The sequence below is a fragment of the Theropithecus gelada genome, chromosome 14, assembly GCF_003255815.1.
Source record: "Theropithecus gelada isolate Dixy chromosome 14, Tgel_1.0, whole genome shotgun sequence".
Classification (NCBI taxonomy): Eukaryota; Metazoa; Chordata; class Mammalia; order Primates; family Cercopithecidae; genus Theropithecus; species Theropithecus gelada.
The window spans coordinates 85,636,806-85,661,175 of NC_037682.1; the positions used below are offsets into that span (position 1 = coordinate 85,636,806).

Genomic DNA, 24,370 nt, shown 5'->3' on the forward strand with positions numbered 1-24,370 from the left:
TTTTTTTTTTTTTTTTTTTTTGAGACGGAGTCTCGCTGTGCTCCCAGGCTGGAGTGCAGTGGCGCGATCTCGGCTCACTGCAAGCTCCGCCCCCCGGGTTCACGCCATTCTCCCGCCTCAGCCTCCCAAGTAGCTGGGACTACAGGCGCCCGCTACCGCGCCCGGCTAGTTTTTTGTATTTTTAGTAGAGACGGGGTTTCACCATGTTAGCCAGGATAGTCTCGATCTCCTGACCTTGTGATCCACCTGTCTCGGCCTCCCAAAGTGCTGGGATTACAGGCTTGAGCCACCGCGCCCGGCCCACTTTTTTCAAATGAATTTTGCATTCTGAAAATATTTCTTGAATCAGATTCACTATATTGTTTGTGGTGAGACCCAGAAATGTCTGCAGAAAAGTGCAGCTGAATCAGTTAAATTCATCATCGATGTTCCATGCTCTATTGTATCTAAAAAGATTTCTGTCCAAATATCTGATGTGCAAAATGCAGAAATGTATTTATCAATAGCATTTATCATTCATATATCTTTGATCTTCAAATACTGAAAATAGAATCTAACATTATTTCAACCAGATTTATGGTTATGTTTTTAATTACATTGACACAAATCTATAGGGGATTGTCTTCCTAAAGCTGTATTACAAATCTTGTTTTGAAGTATGATCAATAAGAACAAAATTTGTTTGTGGTCCCTAACTTTTTCTCTGACCCTTTATTCATATCCTTTATATGACTTTTTATATCTGGGCTGATATTTATCATTCATGTTGTATGCTATTTTGAAATTTTTCCTTTCTTTAAAATTTTGGTTTACCAAAATTGACATACTGCTTTTAATTTATCTTCAAGAGATGTGAAGAATTCATAAACAACTTTTTTCTTGAAAACCTCATGGCTGAAATGGATTGAAATATTGTTCTCAGAGGTTATTTTATTTAATATACATATTGATATACTAAATACTTCTAGAGATTATAATTTTGATTTAATCTAACTTTTTTGGTCTTGCCTGATGTTATTTAGTTTTGCATGAATATTTAGTGGCTCAAAGAGGATATATTTTTGATAAATTTGTTTGGCCAGTGTACTCCTTGTTAATTTATTAACCGTCAATCTCTTTACCTATTTATTTACCTCTTTACCTCACCATTTGAGAATTTTTAATAATCTTACACTTGAAGTTAACAGCTTTCTTGGTCGTCATTAATTGTTGCAACTGGCTGGCAGAATTTCAACATACAAAAGACAGAAAAAGACTTTTACTGCTGGTTACGTTTAGAATATTTACCTATACTTGAAAGTGAATATTCAGATAATAAAAGTAAATCCAGGCTGGATGTGGTAGCTTACTCCTGTAATCTCAGCACTTTTGGAGGCCGAGATGGGAGGATTGCTTGAGACCAGCCTGGTGAACATAGCAAGACCTCATCTCTTTAAAAAAAAAAAAAAGTAAATCCAGACTCTGTGCCCCTTTCTCTTTTTTGTATTATTTATGTTAATGAGATTTATGGGTATTTACCTTTCAATACTGTCATTTTAATGAGGTTTCCTTTTTTTTTATTTTTTATTTTTATTTTTTTTATTTTTTGAGACGGAGTCTCGCTCTGTCGCCCAGGCTGGAGTTCAGTGTCCGGATCTCAGCTCACTGCAAGCTCCGCCTCCCGGGTTCATGCCATTCTCCCACCTCAGCCTCCTGAGTAGCTGGGACTACAGGCGCCGGCCACCTCGCCCGGCTAGTTTTTTGTAGTTTTTAGTAGAGACGGGGTTTCACCGTGTTAGCCAGGATGGTCTCAATCTCCTGACCTCGTGATCCACCTGTCTCGGCCTCCCAAAGTGCTGGGATTACAGGCTTGAGCCACCAAGCCCAGCCTGAGGTTTCCTTTTTTTTTATGTTTGAGACGGAGTCTTGTCCTGTCGCCCAGGCTGGAGTGCAGTGGTACAATCTTAGCTTACTGCAACCTCTACCTCCCCAGCTCAAGCAATTCTCCTGCCTCAGCCTCCTGAGTAGCTGGGATTATAGGTGCCCAACCACCATGCCTGGCTAATTTTTCTGTTTTTAGTAGAGACAGAGTTTCACGGTGTTGGACAGTCTGACCTCAGGTGATCCGCCCACCTCAGCCTCCCAAAGTGCTGGAATCACAGGCATGAGCCGCCACGGCCAGCAAGAGATTTCTTTTCTTACAAAGTGATGGAGAAATATGTTTGGAGGAGTATAACCTAATCTGATTTAAAATGAGTAACTCATAAAACTTTATACTAACAATTTGATCACTTTCATAGATACATGCCGTTGATAATTGTGGGCATTTTAAAATATAACTCTTCTTATATTTAATTTTATATATGTAGAAAACATGATTTTAAGGTTGTTTTGTTTTTTAGTTATTGCTTGTCTCACACTTTAAAACTTTTGCCTAAAATTTTTTAATGACTGCTAGCCAGATGCTCATTTGGCTGCTGAAGAGGAAGCTAAACGATTGGAAGAGCTACAAAAACAGGCAGCACAAGAGAGAATGGAACGGTTTGAAAAGGCACATGTACGGGGATTCCAAGCAATGAAGAAGATCCATTTGGCTCAAGTAAGACTTAAATTCTACCCGTGACCATTACTGATGGACTTACTAATAGCATTGCAGGACTGATTAGTGAATGAGCTCAAAGAAAGGTGGGAAGGGTGGGTGTTCAATATAGTCTCTGATTCATATAATTTCAAGTTTCCCAACTTTCTTTGCCCTCCCATTTCAAGTTCTGATTGGGTTAAGCTATTCTCCCAGTGTATTGCTGTTCTAAAAATTTTACTAATGAATTTATTAAAAGTTTAATATTTCAATATGTCCAAAAACAACCTGGGAAAAAAATCACTTTCCTAATTTAATTATTTAAGTAGCATATGTGCTCTATAAATTTGAGGATTCAGTTCATTAAATATGCATTGAGCAAAGCACTTTTTGGTTTTGTAGAATGTTGTTTCAAAAATAAAGTCATGATCCTTGCTACCGCAGCTTTTAAAAAGTGACCATAGGCCACGCATGGTAGCTCATGCCTGTAATCTCAGCACTATGGGATGTCAAGCCAGGCGGATCGTATAGGCCCAGAAGTTTAAGACCAGCTTGGGCAACATGGAGAAACCCCGTCTCTACTTAAAACAGAAAAATAAGCCAGGCGTGGTGGTGTGCGGCTGTGGTCCCAGCTACTCGGGAGGCCAAGGTGGGGGGAGGATCACCTGAGCCCGGGACAAGGAGATTGCTTTGAGCTGAGATCACACCACACCACTGGACGCCAGCCTGGGCCACAGAGTGAGACCCTGTCTCAAAAAAAATTTAAGAAGTGACTGTCAAGTCCAGTCAAGGTAGCTCATGCCTGTCATCCCAACATTTTGGGAGGCGAAAGCGCTTGAGCCTAGGAGTTCAAGACCAGGCTGGGCAACAAGGTGAAACCCTGTCTTTACCAAAAATCCACAAATTAGCCAGGCATGGTGACCTGGGACTACAGAGTCAATACAGTCAGTCCCAATTTGGGACTGTATTGTAGCCTGGCACCTCATTTCCCAAGAAGGCTGAGGTGGGAGGATTGCATAAAAATGATTCATCTTATTAGAAGTCTGATTTTATTTTCTGAATTTGACTAATGCATTTGGATGTTTTAAATACCCATCTTAGGAATAAGTTTTTAAGTACTTCTTAAAAATGCTTTGGAAATTAAATTTTCTTATGAAAGTTTATTTTTATAGTTTGAACTAAATCATGAGCTTCTCCCTTAAATTTTTAGCTTTTATAAACTAGGAGTGAATTATGATCAAAATAACTGAATGTCTGAATTATTATCAGTAATTCTCCCCATCTAAGGTTTAAACCTATAGTAAAACAGACACAAAAAGCAGTCATAAATTGAACAGAGTCTTCCATAAAAGCAGTAGTGTTTAGTAGTTAAGCAAGTGGGCTCCACAGTCATTCTGCCAGGATTTATCTCTCTCCTTCACCAGTCAGCTGTTTGATCTCAGGCAGATTAGTTAAATTCTCTGAGTTCTGTTTCATGTGTTTTTTTTTAGATGGAGTCTCACTCTGTCACCCAGGCTGGAGTGCAGTGGTGGGATCTTGGCTCACTGCAACCTCCACCTTCCAGATTCTAGCAATTCTCCCGCCTCAGCCTCCTGAGTAGCTGGGACTACAGGCACGCGACACCACACACAGCTAATTTCTTTTTTTGAGACAGAGTCTTGCTCTGCCTCCCAGGCTGGAGTGCGGTGGTATGATCTTGGCTCACTGCAACCTCCACCTCCCGGGGTCAAGCGATTCTCCTGCCTTGGCCTCCCGAGTAGCTGGGACTACAGGCACATGCCACCACACTTGACTAATTTTTGGATTTTTAGTAGAGATGGAGTTTCACCATCTTAGCCAGGGATGGTCTCTATCTCCTGACCTCATGATCCGCCTCCCCAGCCTCCCAAATTGCTGGGATTACAGGCATGAGCCACTGTGCCCGGCCCAATTTTTTTGTATTTTTAGTAGAGATAAGGTTTCACCATGTTGGTCAGGCTGGAACTCCTGACCTCAAATGATATGCCTGCCTTGGTCTCCCAAAGTGCTGGGATTACAGGTGTGGACCACCAAGCCTGGCTGGATTTTTTTTGTTTTTTGTTTTTTAACCTCCCCTGCCACACCTCTCCTGATCATCTGTTTTGTGAGGATTAAATGAGTTTAGTAAAGCCTTTAGAAATGTACCTGGAATTTCATAAGCTCAGTAAATGTTAGTGGTAGGGGTCATTGTTATAAATAATCCAAAAAAAAAATATGCTAGCTTGCAGTGAGCTAAAATAGTATACTTACTGAAATAACTTTAGATAATTAGAATCTTAGTACAAATGAAATAAGTTCATTTATAATTTTATTCTTTTTCAGGGCATGGCAAAAAAAATTCATCCTCAAAAGACAAAATAGTTAAAACTTTAGAAAAGAATAAGTAATGTATATATGTTATCACTTTTTAATTTATTTTTATTTATTTTTTAATAAAGAGTCTCACTCTGTTGCCCAGAGTGGAGTTCAGTGGCACAATCTCGGCCCACTGCAACCTCTGCCTCACAGGTTCAAGCGATTCTCCCGCCCCAGTCTCCCAAGTAGCTGGTATTTCAGGCACGTGCCATCACGCCTGGCTAATTTTAGTATTTTTAGTAGAGACGGGATTTCGCCATATTGGCCAGGCTGTTATCAAACTCCTGACCTCAGGTATCTGCCTGCCTCGGCCTCCCAGAGTGCTGGGATTACAGGCATGAGGCACTGTGCCCGGCCCATTACCACTTTTTGAATGCAGGATTTCTCTATGTTATAGTAGACTTAATGTTCCTTATATAAGAAGGTTGTTTAAAAACCATGCAATCTCACTGCTAATAGAGGATTTCGTTTTTCCTATCTGAACCTTTTTGCTGCATACTGTATTGTGGCCTGGGACCTTATTTCCTTCTAGTGTCTATATTAACTAATATTTGACTTCTACCTGCTTCTCCAGTTTTATCTTCTTTCCCTAATCATCCTTGCCTTACGTACCCTAGCTATAGTGAACAGTGCACTGTTTTCTGAATATCCCATGCCTTCGTCTCCATACTGTTTTGCTACAGTTTTTTCTTACATGGACTCATTGTCTTTCACCCACTTTTGTCTGGCTAAATCCTTATCGCAAGGAATGAGAATTCTTGCCTTGTTCTCCTTCCTTCTACCACCAAAATTCCATTAGATAACCTCACTAAAACACTGATTAAACTTTCATATTAGCCATACTCTTTAAGCTTAAAGAAATATATTCAGATCTCCTTTAATAATAGAAATTCATAAGAATGTGAGGTAACAAGAAATATTCTATGTTAAGCCACAGTCAACTCTGGGTCTTGGTGCTTACCTCAGATAGGTATATGGAGAACTGGAACAAAATACATCACGAGAGCCATGGTAACTTATATAGAAATTAACTTCATGACTTTCCTCAGAATGGAAAACTGTAGCTGGCAGACACTTTTTGCAGCTAATGGCCTAACCAGTACCACTTTTTCAGAGTACTTATAACATAATACTACTTGTTTGTTGGTCTTACTACTAGGGAACTAGGGTAGGGTTGAGATTGTGTCCCTAGCACTTAATGTGGTATCTGGTATTCAACAAATAATTGTTGAATGAGTAAATGTCTGTCTTTTGGCTGAACAAATAATAGAGGAGAGGAGAGAAGCTTAGACCCTGATCCTCATTTCCCCTACCTGCAACACTGTTAATATTACCATACAAAGTTTGTGACTCAGTTTTTGTTAATTCTCTTTATTCTTGAAGAATCAGGAGAAACTAATGAAAGAACTCAAACAGCTACAGCAAGAGGACCTGGCACGTAGGAGACAGACTGTAGCACAAATGCCACCACAACTAGTTGAACTTCCATACAAACGCAGTGAAATGAAAGAAGACTGGCAGAGAGAATTGGAATTTGCCTTTGAAGATATGTACAATGCAGACAGGAGTAAGATATTTTCAGTAGGGCTTTCAGTAGTGGTTTTAACGTTTTGGTGGGAAAATATGTTTGTAATGATAAAGCAGTTTTTATCTTGAAATGAGTTCTCAATTTGAAGGAGGCCCCCCATAGTTTAGATTGAGACATTACTGTGACCTTTGCATTTTTGTGATCCAGTTATTTTAATCATTTTGGAATGGAAACATGTCTCTATTTTTCTTTTTTAAGAGGTGAAAGGGAATCTGATTCTGCACCTTGAACCAGAGCCCTTGCCCACTGTGACTGATCAGATTCAAGATGAAGAGCTGAACCTTTCAATGGAACAAGAAAATTTGGGTGCAGCTGAAGACCTTCCAGTGACAGAAGCTGAAATAATATGTTCTAGTGAAACAGATGGTAAAAACCCTTCTGAGCTAAATATTACAATATTTCACAGGAAAAGAAGTGCTAACCATTAGCCAGCAGTTAGGAAAATCTGGTCTGATTTAAGTGCAAGCAATGAGTAATACTGATGGGATCGGTAGCTAAAGGAAACAATGTTTTTATATATCCATCACTGATGATCCTTTTTCATATGTGTAGGAGGAAAGTTTATTCAGACGTACAGATGATCTGAAGATTTTCAGGTTATTTGAGTTAGGTGCTCAATTCTGAATTCATTTGAAAGATTGTATGGTAAACATACCTGATAGCAATAACTTCAGCATATCCTGAGAATGACCCTGTGTGGCATACACACCTGAATGTGTGTTCTAAGCTAGGGAATCTGGGAATAGCCAACCTGGAGATTCTTTCTTGTCTATGAGGAATACCTGAGCCCCTGTCCCATCCTATGGAACATGAGCCACACAGAGGATCAAGGTATCAAGTTTTGGGTTGAATGAAAGTCGTCAGGTGGAGGTCATTAGGAAAAGGGTACTAAGTGACAGTGCTATTTAAACGGCATGCTTTTTGCAAGCAGTTGCAGTTCTTCTGTCCAGCCTGCTGCCACTGGACTCCCCCTTGTATGTATGCCCTCAGTGAAACCCCGTATCTCATTGACTAGCTCTGGATGTCTTATTTGGCCTCTTGAATCTGGTGCCATCCCCATTTGAGTGAGTAGAGATTCAGCACAACAAAGGTCAACACAGACTTGTCAGATCATCAGAGATCCTACTGGTATTCAGTTATTTCTAGGTACTTTGTGTGTAATGATGGATAGCACAAATTTTGATCTCTCAAACATCTCTATCTCCAACATTCTGAACTTTTTTACTTGACCGTCCCATAGTTAAAACTCCATGTCGAGCAATAAATTTATGATCTTCTCTTACCTACTGAAACAGTCTCTACCTATCTTTTCTATCTTAGTGAATGGTATCACAGTCTGTAGTTACCCAAGCCAGACCACTGGGAGTTACCTTTAACACTTTCCTTTTACCTGCATGTCTCCTTAAAGACCAAGTCCTCTTCACGGATTTAAGCTATTTTTGCCCCATATCTAGTGGTATTGCCTTTGTTTAAAACCACTCAGGGTTTCTTATCGTCTTCGCCCTATACCCTGAACATAGCCTTTTGGGATTCCAACTTAATGTAGGCCTCCCATTAGACTCCTCAAGTAAGGGCTCTAGGCCTTATTCATGTCTCCTATGCCTACATTGTTGTCCAAACAGAAGCCTAAGGTTACTACCAGCAACTGGGGGGAAAAAAAAGCAGCAGCAGCTTAAGGTTACTGTGTTTTGACTTTGGCGTAAGTTTGGCAGAAGATGGTTTTCAGGACTGACTTGCCTTCCCTCCAAGCTTTCCACTTAAATTTCATTTCTGTCCGCTACAGAACCTTTTCTTTTCATGCTAGGTCAGCAGTGTCTTTTGTTTGTTTGTTTTGAGACAGTCTTGCTCTGTTGCCCCAGGCTGGAGTGCAATGGCACGATCTTGGCTCGCTACAACCTCCGCCTCCCGGGTTCAAGCGATTCTCCTGTCTCAGCCTCCCGAGTAGCTGGGACTACAGCCACACATCACCATGCCTGGCTAATTTTTGTATTTTTAGCAGAGACGGGGTTTCATTATGTTGGCCCAGGCTGGTGTCGAACTCCTGACCTCATGATCTGCCCGCCTCTGCCTCCCAAAGTGCTGGGATTACAGATGTGAGCCACCGCACCCAGCCAGCAGTGTCTTTAAAAAGATATTCTTACGGCCATGCGCAGTGACTCACACCTGTAATCCCAGCACTTTGGGAGGCCGAGGTGGGAGGATCATTTGAGTTCAGGTGTTCAAGACCACATGGCCAACATGGTGAAACCCTGTCTCTACCAAAAATACAAAAGTTAGCTGGGTGTAGTGGCACTCACCTGTAATCCCAGCTACACAGGAGGCTGAGGCAGGAGAATCGCTTGAACCTGGGAGACAGAGGCTGCAGTGAGCCGAGATCGCACCACTGCATTCCAGCCTGGGCAACAAGAGTGAAACTCCATCTAAAAAAGAAGATGTTTTTACTCTTTTATACAACTTTTTCAGTTATTTCCATTGGGAGTATCATTCAATATCTAGTTTGTCACAATGGAAGTCTTGCCTAATCTAAAGGGACAGTTACACTTTAGCTCCTGCTGATCTTATTTGGTCTTATTGACTTGGTGTTGCCAAGTTGTTTGTTTGAAGTTAGGAATCTCATTGTTTTTAAAAATCCTTACTTTTAAATATGAGCAATGAATTTACTTCTTAAAACGAGTGGGATGTGGAGTAATGGTAAATGAAAGAAGCCAGGCAGAAAATAACACCTAAATATATGATTCCATGTTTATATGAAGGTTTTAAAAAAAAAGGCGAAACTAATCTGTGTTCTTGAGGTTAAAGTCGTGGCTGTTTTTAGGGGGGTATTGACTGGGAAGGGACATGAAGGAACCTTAGTCCTGGTAATGTTCCACATAATCTGAAAGGTGTTACATCGACATGTAAAATTCATTAAGCTATACATTTGTTCTTTGTAAATTATAACTCAATTGGATTTTTTTTTTCTTTATTTATTTATTTTTTTTTTGAGACGGAGTCTTGCTCAGTCGCCCAGGCTGGAGTGCGGTGGCACGATCTCGGCTCACTGCAAGCTCCGCCTCCCGGGTTCAGGCCATTCTGCTGCCTCAGCCTCCCGAGTAGCTGGGACTACAGGCGCCCGCCACTACGCCCGGCTAATTTTTTTGTATTTTTAGTAGAGACGGGGTTTCACCGGGTTAGCCAGGATAGTCTCCATCTCCTGACCTCGTGATCCACCCGTCTCAGCCTCCCAAAGTGCTGGGATTACAGGCGTGAGCCACCGCGTCCGGCCTGGATTTTTTTTTTAATGTAAGTTAGACAAAACTACAATCTGCCCATTTTCAACCTCTTCAAGATATTCTTAAATTTTATTCCTTGACTAAGCCAGAGAAATATATACTTGCATCACAGTTTTGTCCTCTTAGAGAACTGTTCGTATTATACTGAGTTTTGGCATTAAACTATCAGCCCGCATGGGAAAATGTTTGAAGAAATACTTGTGTTGTGTTTTTGTTTTTGTTTTTAACTGAAGGCATCTCTGTATGAAGATGGGTGGGAGACATTTTTCCCAGATAGTGCCAAGAATAATTTGGGAGCAGTTGATTTGCTTTCATAGCTATGATGTTTTCCTCTGTAGCTCACTAAGAAGTACAGAACCATATTTGGGACTGTTCTCTAGTGTAGACTATAGAACCTCACAGCATATATTTTCAATATTAATCTTACCCGCAAATTAATTAGAAGTTACACATTCAGTTATTTAACGAGCAAAATAAACATCTTCCTGTTAAGTTTTTTAGGGTTGAAATTTGTGTTGCATACGTGTTTCTGGAAAATACCTGAATTTTGGCACTTTTACTATTTTCATTTGAAAAATTATTTCTGGTTATAATGATTGGCGTCAAATAGCATTGTCATGTACACTGTTAAATTGTAAATATTGAGGAAAATAAAATTGTGCTTTTAACTAGTGGTTATAGCAGTGACCAAATATAAGATGGAACAATTTGTCTGGTAATACAATAGATGCTAAATAAGTTTTTTCCCTTTTTTCTTTCTTTTAGTTCCCTTGGTAATGAAGACCCAACAGATTCCTTCAAAAGTTCTTTTTAAAAAATTATTAAATAAGATCCGAAGCCAAAAATCTCTCTGGACAATTAAATCCATGTCTGAGGATGAAAGTGAAATGATTACGACTGTTAGTGAAATTGAGAGTAAAGCACCAACGGTTGAGTCAGGAACAATTGCCAGTGAAGAGAGAACATTATCCTCTGGGCAGGAACAAGGTATTTCTCTCTAAGAGTCTCATTTTATATAAACCCTTTTAAGTTGTTCAAAAGTAGGTTCATTTCTGAAAAATCAAATAGCAGTTAAAAGGAACAAAACATAATCCTGCTAATTAAAAGCAGCAAAGAAACATTATAAAACCCTTAATCTTCTTTCAGACCACTTTTAATCTAGTATTGTTATTTACGTATATTCATTCCAATCTGATCAATGAATCAAAATTAACCAGTTCCTTATTGAGATGTTCAGGCCGTTTTCTGATTTTTCTTGGCATTTTTGTGCTACAGCGGGCATCCTTTTAGTGAAGTCTTTGCCCACATCTTTATTTCCTTCCTTAGGAAGGACTCTTTAAAGAATAACTCCTGATCAAAGGATATATGAACATGTTAATGGCTTTTGAGCATGTTGTATTCCCACCAGATACTTAGTTTCTTATTTGCTAATTTTAAATAATTTTCTGATAGGAAAAACAGGCTATTAACTGTACTTCCAGAAGTTATAAAGTATCTGTTCACATATAATTCAAGTATCTCCTTGATTGCGATTATTTTTAAAATGCGATTGGATTTGTATAGAAATGTTTTGCTTCTGTGCTTTTGAGAAAAGTGACTTGTGGTCTATATTTGGGTTTTGGATTTTATCCTGCGTCCCACAGGAAGCCATGAAGTATTTTCTTCCCTTGGCCCCTTGACAGTACCTTCCCTTGGTTTTCCTACTTTACTATTTTCTGTTGCATTTTCTTTGCTGTTTATCCACATCTCCATGTGGATATGCTTAGTCTAGAGCTCATTCCTCAAGTCCCTTCTCTTTATATCAAAACTCCCTAGTTGATCTCAAATGTCACACTTTACATTATCATCTATATGCTGATGTCTCCCAAGTGTGCATTTCTATTTTTGGCTTCCTGTTTGAACTCGCCTACTTATTTAACTGTTTCCTTCTCTCGTATATCTAGTAATATCTTAAATTTGTTCAGAAGTGACCTGTTGATATCCTCTCCCACCACACACCTGCTTTTCCTACAGTATTCCACATTTCAGTATCTGGCAATATGTTAATTCCCTTGCTCAAGCCAAAAACCTTATAATCATTCTGGTTCCCTCTTTTCATATCTTATGTCCAAACCATTAGCTGATCCAGTTGGCCCTACCCTCAAAATATATCCATAGTCCAACCATTTTTTTCCACCTACATCCTAGTTTAAGCCATGTTCATTTTCTAGGGTAGATTCTTGTAGTAGCCTGCTATTGTCAGCCTTTGCACCTCCCTATTATCATCTCTTAACACAGTGGTCCTCTTAAAAGCAAGTAATCTCATGTCATTTCTTTGGATGAAGCCCTCCAATAACTGTCAGTTTCACTCAGTAAAAACCAGAGAGTTTATAGTGGTTTCAAAGCCTTATATGACCTGCATACATACACCCCCACCACCACTACTCCCATACTCACTACCTCTCTGACTTCATTTGCCTGCCATACCTCCCTCCCCATCTTCTACACTGTAGATGCCAGCTTGCTCGCTGTTTCTCAAACAGCAAACATAGGACTCGTGGTCTTAGCAATTGCTAGTCTTTTTGACTAGACTTCTCTTTTTCTCTGGTATTTCCTTGACTCACTCCCTCACTTCCTTCACATGTTTACTCAACTATCCCTTTCTCAATAAGGCCTTTTCTGACTATATAAAATGGCACACTTCTACTACTCCCCACCTCTACCCCAACCTCCACACCTTTCACTTCCTATCCCGTTTACCCTGCTTTCCCCCCATAGCTCTTATCAATATCTGATGGGCCCAGTAAAGTGACTTTGGTGCTTATTTTGCTTATTGTCTTAATGCCTACCCCACCCATCCATAAGGATAGGAACTTTGATTTTGTACATTGCTATGTCCCCAGAGTCTGGACTGCTGCCTTGTACAAAATAGGTGCTCAGTTAACATTTGTTGAATTAATCGAATAATTTAAAGCAAGAGAGGTAAATTTGGAATCTAGACATACATATGATATTTAAAGCCATAGGCGTAGAAAACCTCTTGGAGGGGAAATAATTTAGTGAAAAGAGGGCTTGTAAGACCATCTGAGGGATTCCAACATCTAGAAGATGGCTAGAGAAAGAGCAGATAGCAAAGTCAGTAAAAGGAGTGGCCAGAGAAGTAGGAGAGAATATGGTGTTGAAATCCAAAAAAGGGGACTCTCATAGTCAATCCATGACCAAGTTCTTTTGATAAAAGGGCCTGGCCAGGCGCGATGGCTCATGCCTGTACTCCCAGCACTTTGGGAGGCCCAGGCAGGCGGATCACAAGGTCAGGATATCAAGACCATCCTGGCTAACACGGTGAAACCCCGTCTCCACTAAAAATACAAAAAATTAGCCAGGCGTGGTGGTGGTGGGCGCCTGTAGTCCCAGCTACTCGGGAAGCTGAGGCAGGATAATGGCGTGAACCCGGGAGGCGGAGCTTGCAGTGAGCCGAGATCGCGCCACTACTCCAGCCTGGGAGACAGAGCCAGATTCCATCTCACAAGAAAAAAAAAATGAGCCGGGCGTGGTGGCAGGTGCCTGTAGTCCTAGCTACTCGGGAGCATGAGGCAGGAGAATGGTGTGAACCTGGGAGATGGAGCTTCAGATCACGCCACTGTCTTCCAGTCTGGGCGGCAAAATGAGACTCTGTCTCAAAAGAAACAAACAAACAAAAAAGATAAAGGGCCTATATGAGCAGGCTTTCACCATTCTCATCTTGCTCTATTCCCCCCCTTGCCTCACTAAAACCATGCACACTAATCTCTCAGTTCCTTGAATGGGCCAAGGTTTGTTTCTTTATCCTCATGGGGCCTTTTATACCCTTTGGTCTGTCTGGAAAGATCTCCTATACATCTTCACATTGTTTACCTGGCTGGTTCTTCCTTACCTTTCAAGTGTCTGCTTAAATATCCTTTCCTCAGAGAAATTTCATCTTGCCCAGAAATCTATTATTTATTATATTCTATTGTATAACCCTTCACTCTTTTTATATAGTACTTATCACAATTTCTAATTTTTTTTTTTTTTTTTTTTTTTTTGAGACGGAATCTGCTCTGTCGCCCAGGCTGGAGTGCAGTGGCGCAATCTCACTGCAAGCTCCGCCTCCCGGGTTTACGCCATTCTCCTGCCTCAGCCTCCCGAGTAGCTGGGACTACAGGCGAGTAGCTGGGACTACAGGCGCCCGCCACCACGCCCGGCTAATTTTTTCTATTTTTAGTAGAGACGGGGTTTCACCGTGTTAGCCAGGATGGTCTTAATCTCCTGACCTCGTGATCCACCCACCTCGGCCTCGCAAAGTGCTGGGATTACAGGTGTGAGCCACTGCGCCCAGCCCACAATTTCTAATTTTATAATTTTTTCTGGGATAATTATATGATGGTTCTGCCACCTACTCTGTAAAGCCTCCTTGAGGCCTTTTCTCATTCACTGTGGTATCCCTAGCATCTGCCACATAAGTAGGTGCCCAATGAATTAATGAGTGAACGAACGGATAGCTCCATGCAGTGTATCTGGCTACCCAATTATGATCAGAACAAATTGCTTTAACTTCCTTCTCTGCTCTGGTTTCACAAATTATTTTTTAAAAACCTAGTATCCAAATATATCAAAGATACATTGACATTTTGTTAGCTTCTCTTTTTTAACTTTGATATCTTGTTATTTCCACTCTGTTTATGCTTTTCTCCTGTGTTTGAAACCTTATCAGCGTATCTTTTAAATCAGTTCTTCACGTTTTCGCAATTTCAGTCTTTCATCCCTGTTGTTTTTAGGCTTGGGTTTAATGAGAAATGTATCTGATCATCAGGAAGGTGACTGGATCTTAACTAGATGAGACATTCAGATGGCCCTAGATTGAATCTGTTAATACCAGAATTTTATTATTTTGCTTTAAGTTTGACAATGATGATATATTCATAACAACAGTGGTATTATCTATTACAGTTGTTGAAAGTGATACACTAACAATTGAGTCTGGACCACTTGCCAGTGAAGATAAACCACTTTCGTGTGGTACAAACTCTGGAAAAGAACAAGGTATTTCTTTTTATCACATCCTCAAATTAAATTAGACTCCTGGCATCTTGTGTTTTTTGTTTGTTTGTTTGTTTGTTTTAAATGAAATTACATGTGATATATTAAGAAAGGGCATTATAGTGGTGTCAAAATTCTAAATTATTGAAACTAATTTTTGTTTGGGGCATTCCCCTAGAAATAAATGAGACTCTGCCTATCACAACTGTAGCTCAGAGTTCAGTCCTACTTCATCCTCAAGAAGAAGCAGCCAGGATTAGAATGTCAGCAAGACAGAAACAGGTAATTTGAAATGTTATTTTTAAAGGTTTATTTTTTTCCCCTAGGTACTATTATATAATTTTGTTTGGCCAATGAAATTTGTCTTGATGTCTGGCTACTTTTGATATCATGTTTTTGACATTGTCTTACACAAACATTTAGCTGATAAAATGCATGTTGTCTTTGCTCATACTGCTCATTCAACCCTTATTTTGTCTGCTTTATATTTTATATATTTGTATAGATCTTCCCTATAAAATTTATTAGCTTTTAAAAAGCAGAGACTATCTTCTTTAAAAAAATTCAGTTTATCCTACACAGTTTCTGATACAATGCTTTGTACATAGCAAGTATACAATAAATAATTGTTGAATTAACAAGTCCTTGTCATAATATTAGACATTCAGATGGGCTTTGTAATCTCACAAGTTTTTTGAAAAATAATACTTTAGAGGAAAAACTTTTAATATACAACCCCCTTTTTTTGCTCCGTCGCCCAGGCTGGAGTACAGTGACATGATCATGGCTCACTGCAGTCTTGACCTCCTCAATTCAATCCTCTAACCTCAGCCTCCTGAGTAGCTAGGACTACAGGTATGGGCCACCATGACCAGCTAATTTTTTTTTTTTTCCTAGTAGAGATGAGGTCTTGCAGTGTTGCCCAAGCTAAACTTTAACCTCTTTAGGCCAGGCATGGTGACTCATGCCTGAAATCTCAGCACTTTGGGAGGCTGAGGTGGACAGATCTCTTGAGCCCAGGAGTTTGAGACCAACCTGGCCAACATGGTGAAACCATGTCTCTACTAAGAATACAAAAATCAGCCAGGTGTGGTGACACACATCTGTAGTCCCAGCTACCCGGGAGGCTAAGGTGGGAGGATTGCTTGAACTCAGGAGATGGAGGTTGCAGTGAGTCAAGATCACACCACTGCACTTCAGCCTGGATGACAGAGTGAGACTCCATCTCAAAAAAAAAGAGAAAAATCTACTTAACTTATAATTTTGGTCTCATCTACTTTTAATAAAATATTTTTTAACCCAACTTACCTTGAAGGAGGCTAATTATTACTAAGCAAGCCAGTTTATAGTCCTAGTTAGTTTTTTTCAGAAATAGAGCTGGGGAATGATAATTCCGTGAGCCAATATTTCTTCTCAGATAAACACTTTCTCAGGCCGGGCGCAGTGGCTCATACCTGTCATCCCAGTACTTTGGGAGGCTTAGGTGGGTGAATCACCCGAGGTCAGGAGTTTGAGACCAGCCTGGCCAACATGGTGAAACCCCGTCTCTACTAAAACTACAAAAATTCTCTGGGCGTGGTGGTGCGCACCTATAATTCCAGCTACTCAGAAGGCTGAGGTAGGAGAATCGCTTGAACACAAGAGGCGGAGGTTGCAGTCAGCCAAGATTGTGCCACTGCATTCAGCCTGGGTGACAAAATTATCTCAAAAAAAAAAAGAAAATTTTTTCGTCAATAGTCTAGAACAGTATTATACAGTAGCACTTTCTGTGATGATGGAAATGTTCTATATCTATGTCCAGTATGTACCTGTTAGCCCCATGGGCTGTTGAGTACTCAAAATGTTGTTAGTGTAACTGAGGAACTGAATTTTAAGTTTTATTTAATTTTAATTAAATTTAAGTAGTCACATATAGCTAGTAACCACTGTATGGATAACACAGTCATAGATGTACTACAGAACTGTAAACAATCTAAATTCAGGGGTTCTTATGAGTAAGGAAGAGGAGCTGTCTAGGAACTCAGTTTAAGCCACTGTTGCCTAACTAGGAATAGGTAAAGAATCAGGTCAAAACATTTTTTATTTTGAAAACAAGATCATTGTTCATTATCTCTAGTTCTTTATGTAATAAAACAACGTGCATGCCTTTTTTTACTTATTCAGTAAATATTTATCTGTCTGTCAGGGACTGTACAGTGGTCCCTGCTTATCTACAGGGTATATGTTCCAAGACCCCTCGTGGATGCTTGATAGTACCAAACTGCAGATAATATTGATTTTTGATTTCTGTATATACTATGGGTGAATTTATTTTTCCTGCTTTATAATTCCACTGATAGAAGATTTACTCTTACCATAGATCTTAACAATCAGCTTATAATTCTTTTTCTTTCCTTATTGAGAACTTTCAGCTTTTCGCTAAAAGGAAGCACTTTGCAGCCTCTCTTTGACATATCTAAATTGCCAGCATTACTACTCTTGTGCTTTGGAGCCATTACAAAGTAAAATAAGGGTTATTTGAACACAAGCACTGTGATGCTGCAACAGGCAAGTTTTTGTAACAAAGATGGCTGCTAAGTAACAAATGGCCTGGTCCAGTTTACAGCATGAATATGCTGTACAAAGGGATTATTCATGTTTTCAGCAGTATAGAGCAGGACAGTACAAGATTTCATCACATTACTTAGAATAGTGCATAATTTAAAACATGAATTTTTTCTGGAATTTTCTGTTTAAGATTTTCTGGCTGCTATTGACCCTGAGTAATTAAACCACAAAAGCTAAATTGCAGATAGGAGGAGACTAAGGTGCTGGATTTGGCAGGCTAGTTTTGTCCTCATGAACTCAAACACGTTCTTACTTAGAGTGTGAGTGTGCTTGTATAATATTAGAGTTTATGTGTTATCTTTCTGCCATTTTCTTCTGTTCCATGCCTGACAAAAAAGACACAGAATGTTTTTCATTGCTTCTAGATAACTATACCTCTTAATGAGTATGGCTAAGAAATCAAAGTATTTTAGGAGGCATTGATATTTAATTTCTTTACTCATTATTTATACTATTAAATGTGTGAACATAGAATTTGGCTGTACATCATTTGCTACTTCAGGGTAGTTCTTCAGTGGTGATCACGGTTTCCCTGTGCTCTCAGAAAGTAGAAATAGTTTATTTATTTATTCTTTCTTTTCCTTCTGCCTTTTTTTACTTCTATCCCTTTTTCCCATTTCCCATCTTTTAATCCCATCCCCAGTTTAGGAATCCCAGCACTTTGGGAGGCTTAGGTGGGCGGATCACCCAAGGTCAGGAGTTTGAGACCAGCCTGGCCAACATGGTGAAACCCCGTCTCTACTAAAACTTCAAAACTACTTAGAATAGCTGTTCAACAGCTATTCAGTGACAGCAACAGAGATAAAGCATCACCACTTACTTCTTTGAAAATTGGTACTCTTGGTGAAGAAACCTAATTTCTTTTTTTTTTTTTTTTTTTTTTTTTAATTTATTTATTATTATTATACTGTAAGTTGTAGGGTACATGTGCATAACGTGCAGGTTTGTTACATATGTATACTTGTGCCTTGTTGGTGTGCTGCACCCATCAACTCGTCATTTACATCAGGTATAACTCCCAATGCAATCCCTCCCCCCGCCCCCCTCCCCATGATAGGCCCCGGTGTGTGATGTTCCCCTTCCCGAGTCCAAGTGATCTCATTGTTCAGTTCCCACCTATGAGTGAGAACATGCGGTGTTTGGTTTTCTGTTCTTGTGATAGTTTGCTAAGAATGATGGATTCCAGCTGCATCCATGTCCCTACAAAGGACACAAATTCATCCTTTTTTATGGCTGCATAGTATTCCATGGTGTATATATGCCACATTTTCTTAATCCAATCTGTCACTGATGGACATTTGGGTTGATTCCAAGTCTTTGCTATTGTGAATAGTGCTGCAATAAACATACGTGTGCATGTGTCTTTATAGCAGCATAATTTATAATCCTTTGGGTATATACCCAGTAATGGGATGGCTGGGTCATATGGTACTTCTAGTTCTAGATCCTTGAGGAATCGCCATACTGTTTTCCATAATGGTTGAACTAGTTTACAATCCCACCAACAGTGTAAAAGTGTTCCTAATTCTCCACATCCTCTCCAGCACCTGTTGTTTCCTGACTTTTGAATGATCGCCATTCTAACTGGTGTGAGATGGTATCTCATTGTGGTTTTGATTTGCATTTCTCTGATGGCCAGTGATGATGAGCATTTTTTCATGTGTTTGTTGGCTGTATGAATGTCTTCTTTTGAGAAATGTCTATTCATATCCTTTGCCCACTTTTTGATGGGGTTGTTTGTTTTTTTCTTGTAAATTTGTTGGAGTTCTTTGTAGGTTCTGGATATTAGCCCTTTGTCAGATGAGTAGATTGCAAAAATGTTCTCCCATTCTGTAGGTTGCCTGTTCACTCTGATGGTAGTTTCTTTTGCTGTGCAGAAGCTCTTTAGTTTAATGAGATCCCATTTGTCAATTTTGGCTTTTGCTGCCGTTGCTTTTGGTGTTTTAGACATGAAGTCTTTGCCCATGCCTATGTCCTGAATGGTACTACCTAGATTTTCCTCTAGGATTTTTATGGTATTAGGTCTAACATTTAAGTCTCTAATCCATCTTGAATTAATTTTCATATAAGGAGTAAGGAAAGGATCCAGTTTCAGCTTTCTACTTATGGCTAGCCAATTTTCCCAGCACCATTTATTAAATAGGGAATCCTTTCCCCATTTCTTGTTTCTCTCAGGTTTGTCAAAGATCAGATGGCTGTAGATGTGTGGTATTATTTCTGAGGACTCTGTTCTGTTCCATTGGTCTATATCTCTGTTTTGGTACCAGTACCATGCTGTTTTGGTTACTGTAGCCTTGTAGTATAGTTTGAAGTCAGGTAGCGTGATGCCTCCAGCTTTGTTCTTTTGACTTAGGATTGTCTTGGAGATGCGGGCTCTTTTTTGGTTCCATATGAACTTTAAAGCAGTTTTTTCCAATTCTGTGAAGAAACTCATTGGTAGCTTGATGGGGATGGCATTGAATCTATAAATTACCTTGGGCAGTATGGCCATTTTCACGATATTGATTCTTCCTATCCATGAGCATGGTATGTTCTTCCATTTGTTTGTGTCCTCTTTTATTTCACTGAGCAGTGGTTTGTAGTTCTCCTTGAAGAGGTCCTTTACATCCCTTGTAAGTTGGATTCCTAGGTATTTGATTCTCTTTGAAGCAATTGTGAATGGAAGTTCATTCATGATTTGGCTCTCTGTTTGTCTGTTACTAGTGTATAAGAATGCTTGTGATTTTTGCACATTAATTTTGTATCCTGAGACTTTGCTGAAGTTGCTTATCAGCTTAAGGAGATTTTGGGCTGAGACAATGGGGTTTTCTAAATATACAATCATGTCATCTGCAAAGAGGGACAATTTGACTTCTTCTTTTCCTAACTGAATACCCTTGATTTCTTTCTCTTGCCTGATTGCCCTAGCCAGAACTTCCAACACTATGTTGAATAGGAGTGGTGAGAGAGGGCATCCCTGTCTTGTGCCAGTTTTCAAAGGGAATTTTTCCAGTTTTTGCCCATTCAGTATGATATTGGCTGTGGGTTTGTCATAAATAGCTCTTATTATTTTGAGGTACGTTCCATCAATACCGAATTTATTGAGCGTTTTTAGCATGAAGGGCTGTTGAATTTTGTCAAAAGCCTTTTCTGCATCTATTGAGATAATCATGTGGTTCTTGTCTTTGGTTCTGTTTATATGCTGGATTATGTTTATTGATTTGCGAATGTTGAACCAGCCTTGCATCCCAGGGATGAAGCCCACTTGATCATGGTGGATAAGCTTTTTGATGTGTTGCTGAATCCGGTTTGCCAGTATTTTATTGAGGATTTTTGCATCGATGTTCATCAGGGATATTGGTCTAAAATTCTCTTTTTTTGTTGTATCTCTGCCAGGCTTTGGTATCAGGATGATGTTGGCCTCATAAAATGAGTTAGGGAGGATTCCCTCTTTTTCTATTGATTGGAATAGTTTCAGAAGGAATGGTACCAACTCCTCCTTGTACCTCTGGTAGAATTCAGCTGTGAATCCATCTGGTCCTGGACTTTTTTTGGTTGGTAGGCTATTAATTGTTGCCTCAATTTCAGAGCCTGCTATTGGTCTATTCAGGGATTCAACTTCTTCCTGGTTTAGTCTTGGAAGAGTGTAAGTGTCCAGGAAATTATCCATTTCTTCTAGATTTTCCAGTTTATTTGCGTAGAGGTGTTTATAGTATTCTCTGATGGTAGTTTGTATTTCTGTGGGGTCGGTGGTGATATCCCCTTTTTCATTTTTAATTGCGTCGATTTGATTCTTCTCTCTTTTCTTCTTTATTAGTCTTGCTAGTGGTCTGTCAATTTTGTTGATCTTTTCAAAAAACCAACTCCTGGATTCATTGATTTTTTGGAGGGTTTTTTGTGTCTCTATCTCCTTCAGTTCTGCTCTGATCTTAGTTATTTCTAGCCTTCTGCTAGCTTTCGAATGTGTTTGCTCTTGCTTCTCTAGTTCTTTGAATTGCGATGTTAGAGTGTCAATTTTAGATCTTTCCTGCTTTCTCTTGTGGGCATTTAGTGCTATAAATTTCCCTCTACACACTGCTTTAAATGTGTCCCAGAGATTCTGGTATGTTGTATCTTTGTTCTCATTGGTTTCAAAGAACATCTTTATTTCTGCCTTCATTTCGTTATGTACCCAGTAGTCATTCAGGAGCAGGTTGTTCAGTTTCCATGTAGTTGAGCGGTTTTGATTGAGTTTCTTAGTCCTGAGTTCTAGTTTGATTGCACTGTGGTCTGAGAGACAGTTTGTTATAATTTCTGTTCTTGTACATTTGCTGAGGAGTGCTTTACTTCCAATTACGTGGTCAATTTTGGAATAAGTATGATGTGGTGCTGAGAAGAATGTATATTCTGTTGATTTGGGGTGGAGAGTTCTATAGATGTCTATTAGATCTGCTTGCTGCAGAGATGAGTTCAATTCCTGGATATCCTTGTTAACTTTCTGTCTCGTTGATCTGTCTAATGTTGACAATGGAGTGTTGAAGTCTCCCATTATTATTGTATGGGAGTCTAAGTCTCTTTGTAAGTCTCTAAGGACTTGCTTTATGAATCTGGGTGCTCCTGTATTGGGTGCATATATATTTAGGATAGTTAGCTCTTCCTGTTGAATTGATCCCTTTACCATTATGTAATGGCCTTCTTTGTCTCTTTTGATCTTTGATGGTTTAAAGTCTGTTTTATCAGAGACTAGTATTGCAACCCCCGCTTTTTTTTGTTCTCCATTTGCTTGGTAAATCTTCCTCCATCCCTTTATTTTGAGCCTATGTATGTCTCTGCATGTGAGATGGGTCTCCTGAATACAGCAGACTGATGGGTCTTGACTCTTTATCCAGTTTGCCAGTCTGTGTCTCTTAATTGGAGCATTTAGTCCATTTACATTTAAGGTTAAGATTGTTATGTGTGAACTTGATCCTGCCATTATGATATTAACTGGTTATTTTGCTCATTAGTTGATGCAGTTTCTTCCTAGCCTCGATGGTCTTTACATTTTGGCATGTTTTTGAGATGGCTGGTACCGGTTGTTCCTTTCCATGTTGAGTGCTTCCTTCAGGGTCTCTTGTAAGGCAGGCCTAGTGGTGACAAAATCTCTAAGCATTTGCTTATCTGTAAAGGATTTTATTTCTCCTTCACTTATGAAACTTAGTTTGGCTGGATATGAAATTCTGGGTTTAAAATTCTTTTCTTTAAGAATGTTGAATATTGGCCCCCACTCTCTTCTGGCTTGGAGAGTTTCTGCCGAGAGATCTGCTGTGAGTCTGATGGGCTTCCCTTTGTGGGTAACCCGACCTTTCTCTCTGGCTGCCCTTAAGATTTTTTCCTTCATTTCAACTTTGGTGAATCTGGCAATTATGTGCCTTGGAGTTGCTCTTCTCGAGGAGTATCTTTGTGGCGTTCTCTGTATTTCCTGGATTTGAATGTTGGCCTGCCCTGCTAGGTTGGGGAAGTTCTCCTGGATGATATCCTGAAGAGTGTTTTCCAACTTGGTTCCATTTTCCCCCTCACTTTCAGGCACCCCAATCAGACGCAGATTTGGTCTTTTTACATAATCCCATACTTCTTGCAGGCTTTGTTCATTTCTTTTTCTTCTTTTTTCTTTTGGTTTCTCTTCTCGCTTCATTTCATTCATTTGATCCTCAATTGCTGATACTCTTTCTTCCAGTTGATCGAGTCGGTTACTGAAGCTTGTGCATTTGTCACGTATTTCTCGTGTCATGGTTTTCATCTCTTTCATTTCGTTTATGACCTTCTCTGCATTAATTAGTCTAGCCGTCAATTCTTCCACTTTTTTTTCAAGATTTTTAGTTTCTTTGCGCTGGGTACGTAATTCCTCCTTTAGCTCTGAGAAATTTGATGGACTGAAGCCTTCTTCTCTCATCTCGTCAAAGTCATTCTCCGTCCAGCTTTGATCCGTTGCTGGCGATGAGCTGCGCTCCTTTGCCGGGGGAGATGCGCTCTTGTTTTTTGAATTTCCAGCTTTTCTGCCCTGCTTTTTCCCCATCTTTGTGGTTTTATCTGCCTCTGGTCTTTGATGATGGTGATGTACTGATGGGGTTTTGGTGTAGGTGTCCTTCCTGTTTGATAGTTTTCCTTCTAACAGTCAGGACCCTCAGCTGTAGGTCTGTTGGAGATTGCTTGAGGTCCACTCCAGACCCTGTTTGCCTGGGTAACAGCAGCAGAGGCTGCAGAAGATAGAATATTTCTGAACAGCAAGTGTACCTGTCTGATTCTTGCTTTGGAAGCTTCCTCTCAGGGGTGTACTCCACCCTGTGAGGTGTGGGGTGTCAGACTGCCCCTAGTGGGGGATGTCTCCCAGTTAGGCTACTCAGGGGTCAGGGACCCGCTTGAGCAGGGAGTCTGTCCCTTCTCAGATCTCAACCTCCGCGTTGGGAGATCCACTGCTCTCTTCAAAGCTGTCAGACAGAGTCGTTTGCGTCTGCAGAGGTGTCTGCTGCTTTGTTATTGTTTTCTGTGCCCTGCCCCCAGAGGTGGAGTCTACAGAGACAGGCAGGTTTCCTTGAGCTGCTGTGAGCTCCACCCAGTTCGAGCTTCCCAGCAGCTTTGTTTACCTACTTAAGCCTCAGCAATGGCGGGCGCCCCTCCCCCAGCCTCGCTGCTGCCTTGCCGGTAGATCACAGACTGCTGTAATAGCAATGAGGGAGGCTCCGTGGGTGTGGGACCCTCCCGGCCAGGTGTGGGATATGATCTCCTGGTGTGCCTGTTTGCTCAAAGCGCAGTATTGGGGTGGGAGTTACCCGATTCTCCAGGTGTTGTGTGTCTCAGTTCCCCTGGCTAGGAAAAGGGATTCCCTTCCCCCTTGCGCTTCTCAGGTGAGGCAATGCCTCGCCCTGCTTCAGCTCTCGCTGGTCGGGCTGCAGCAGCTGACCAGTACCGATCGTCCGGCACTCCCCAGTGAGATGAACC

The 24,370-nt window shown here is 40.3% G+C and overlaps 1 protein-coding gene across 1 annotated transcript in view; it reads left to right on the plus strand.

The window, feature by feature from the left end:
- The window catches only part of CEP295 (centrosomal protein 295), a 77,523-nt gene that overhangs the window by 16,556 nt on the left and 36,597 nt on the right, over window positions 1-24,370 (plus strand). The window contains exons 7-12 of the mRNA XM_025356396.1: window positions 2,438-2,578; window positions 6,314-6,497; window positions 6,717-6,884; window positions 10,556-10,777; window positions 14,738-14,830; window positions 15,006-15,109. Coding sequence (XP_025212181.1) covers window positions 2,438-2,578; window positions 6,314-6,497; window positions 6,717-6,884; window positions 10,556-10,777; window positions 14,738-14,830; window positions 15,006-15,109 — 912 coding nt within the window. The remainder of the gene's footprint in view (window positions 1-2,437; window positions 2,579-6,313; window positions 6,498-6,716; window positions 6,885-10,555; window positions 10,778-14,737; window positions 14,831-15,005; window positions 15,110-24,370) is intronic.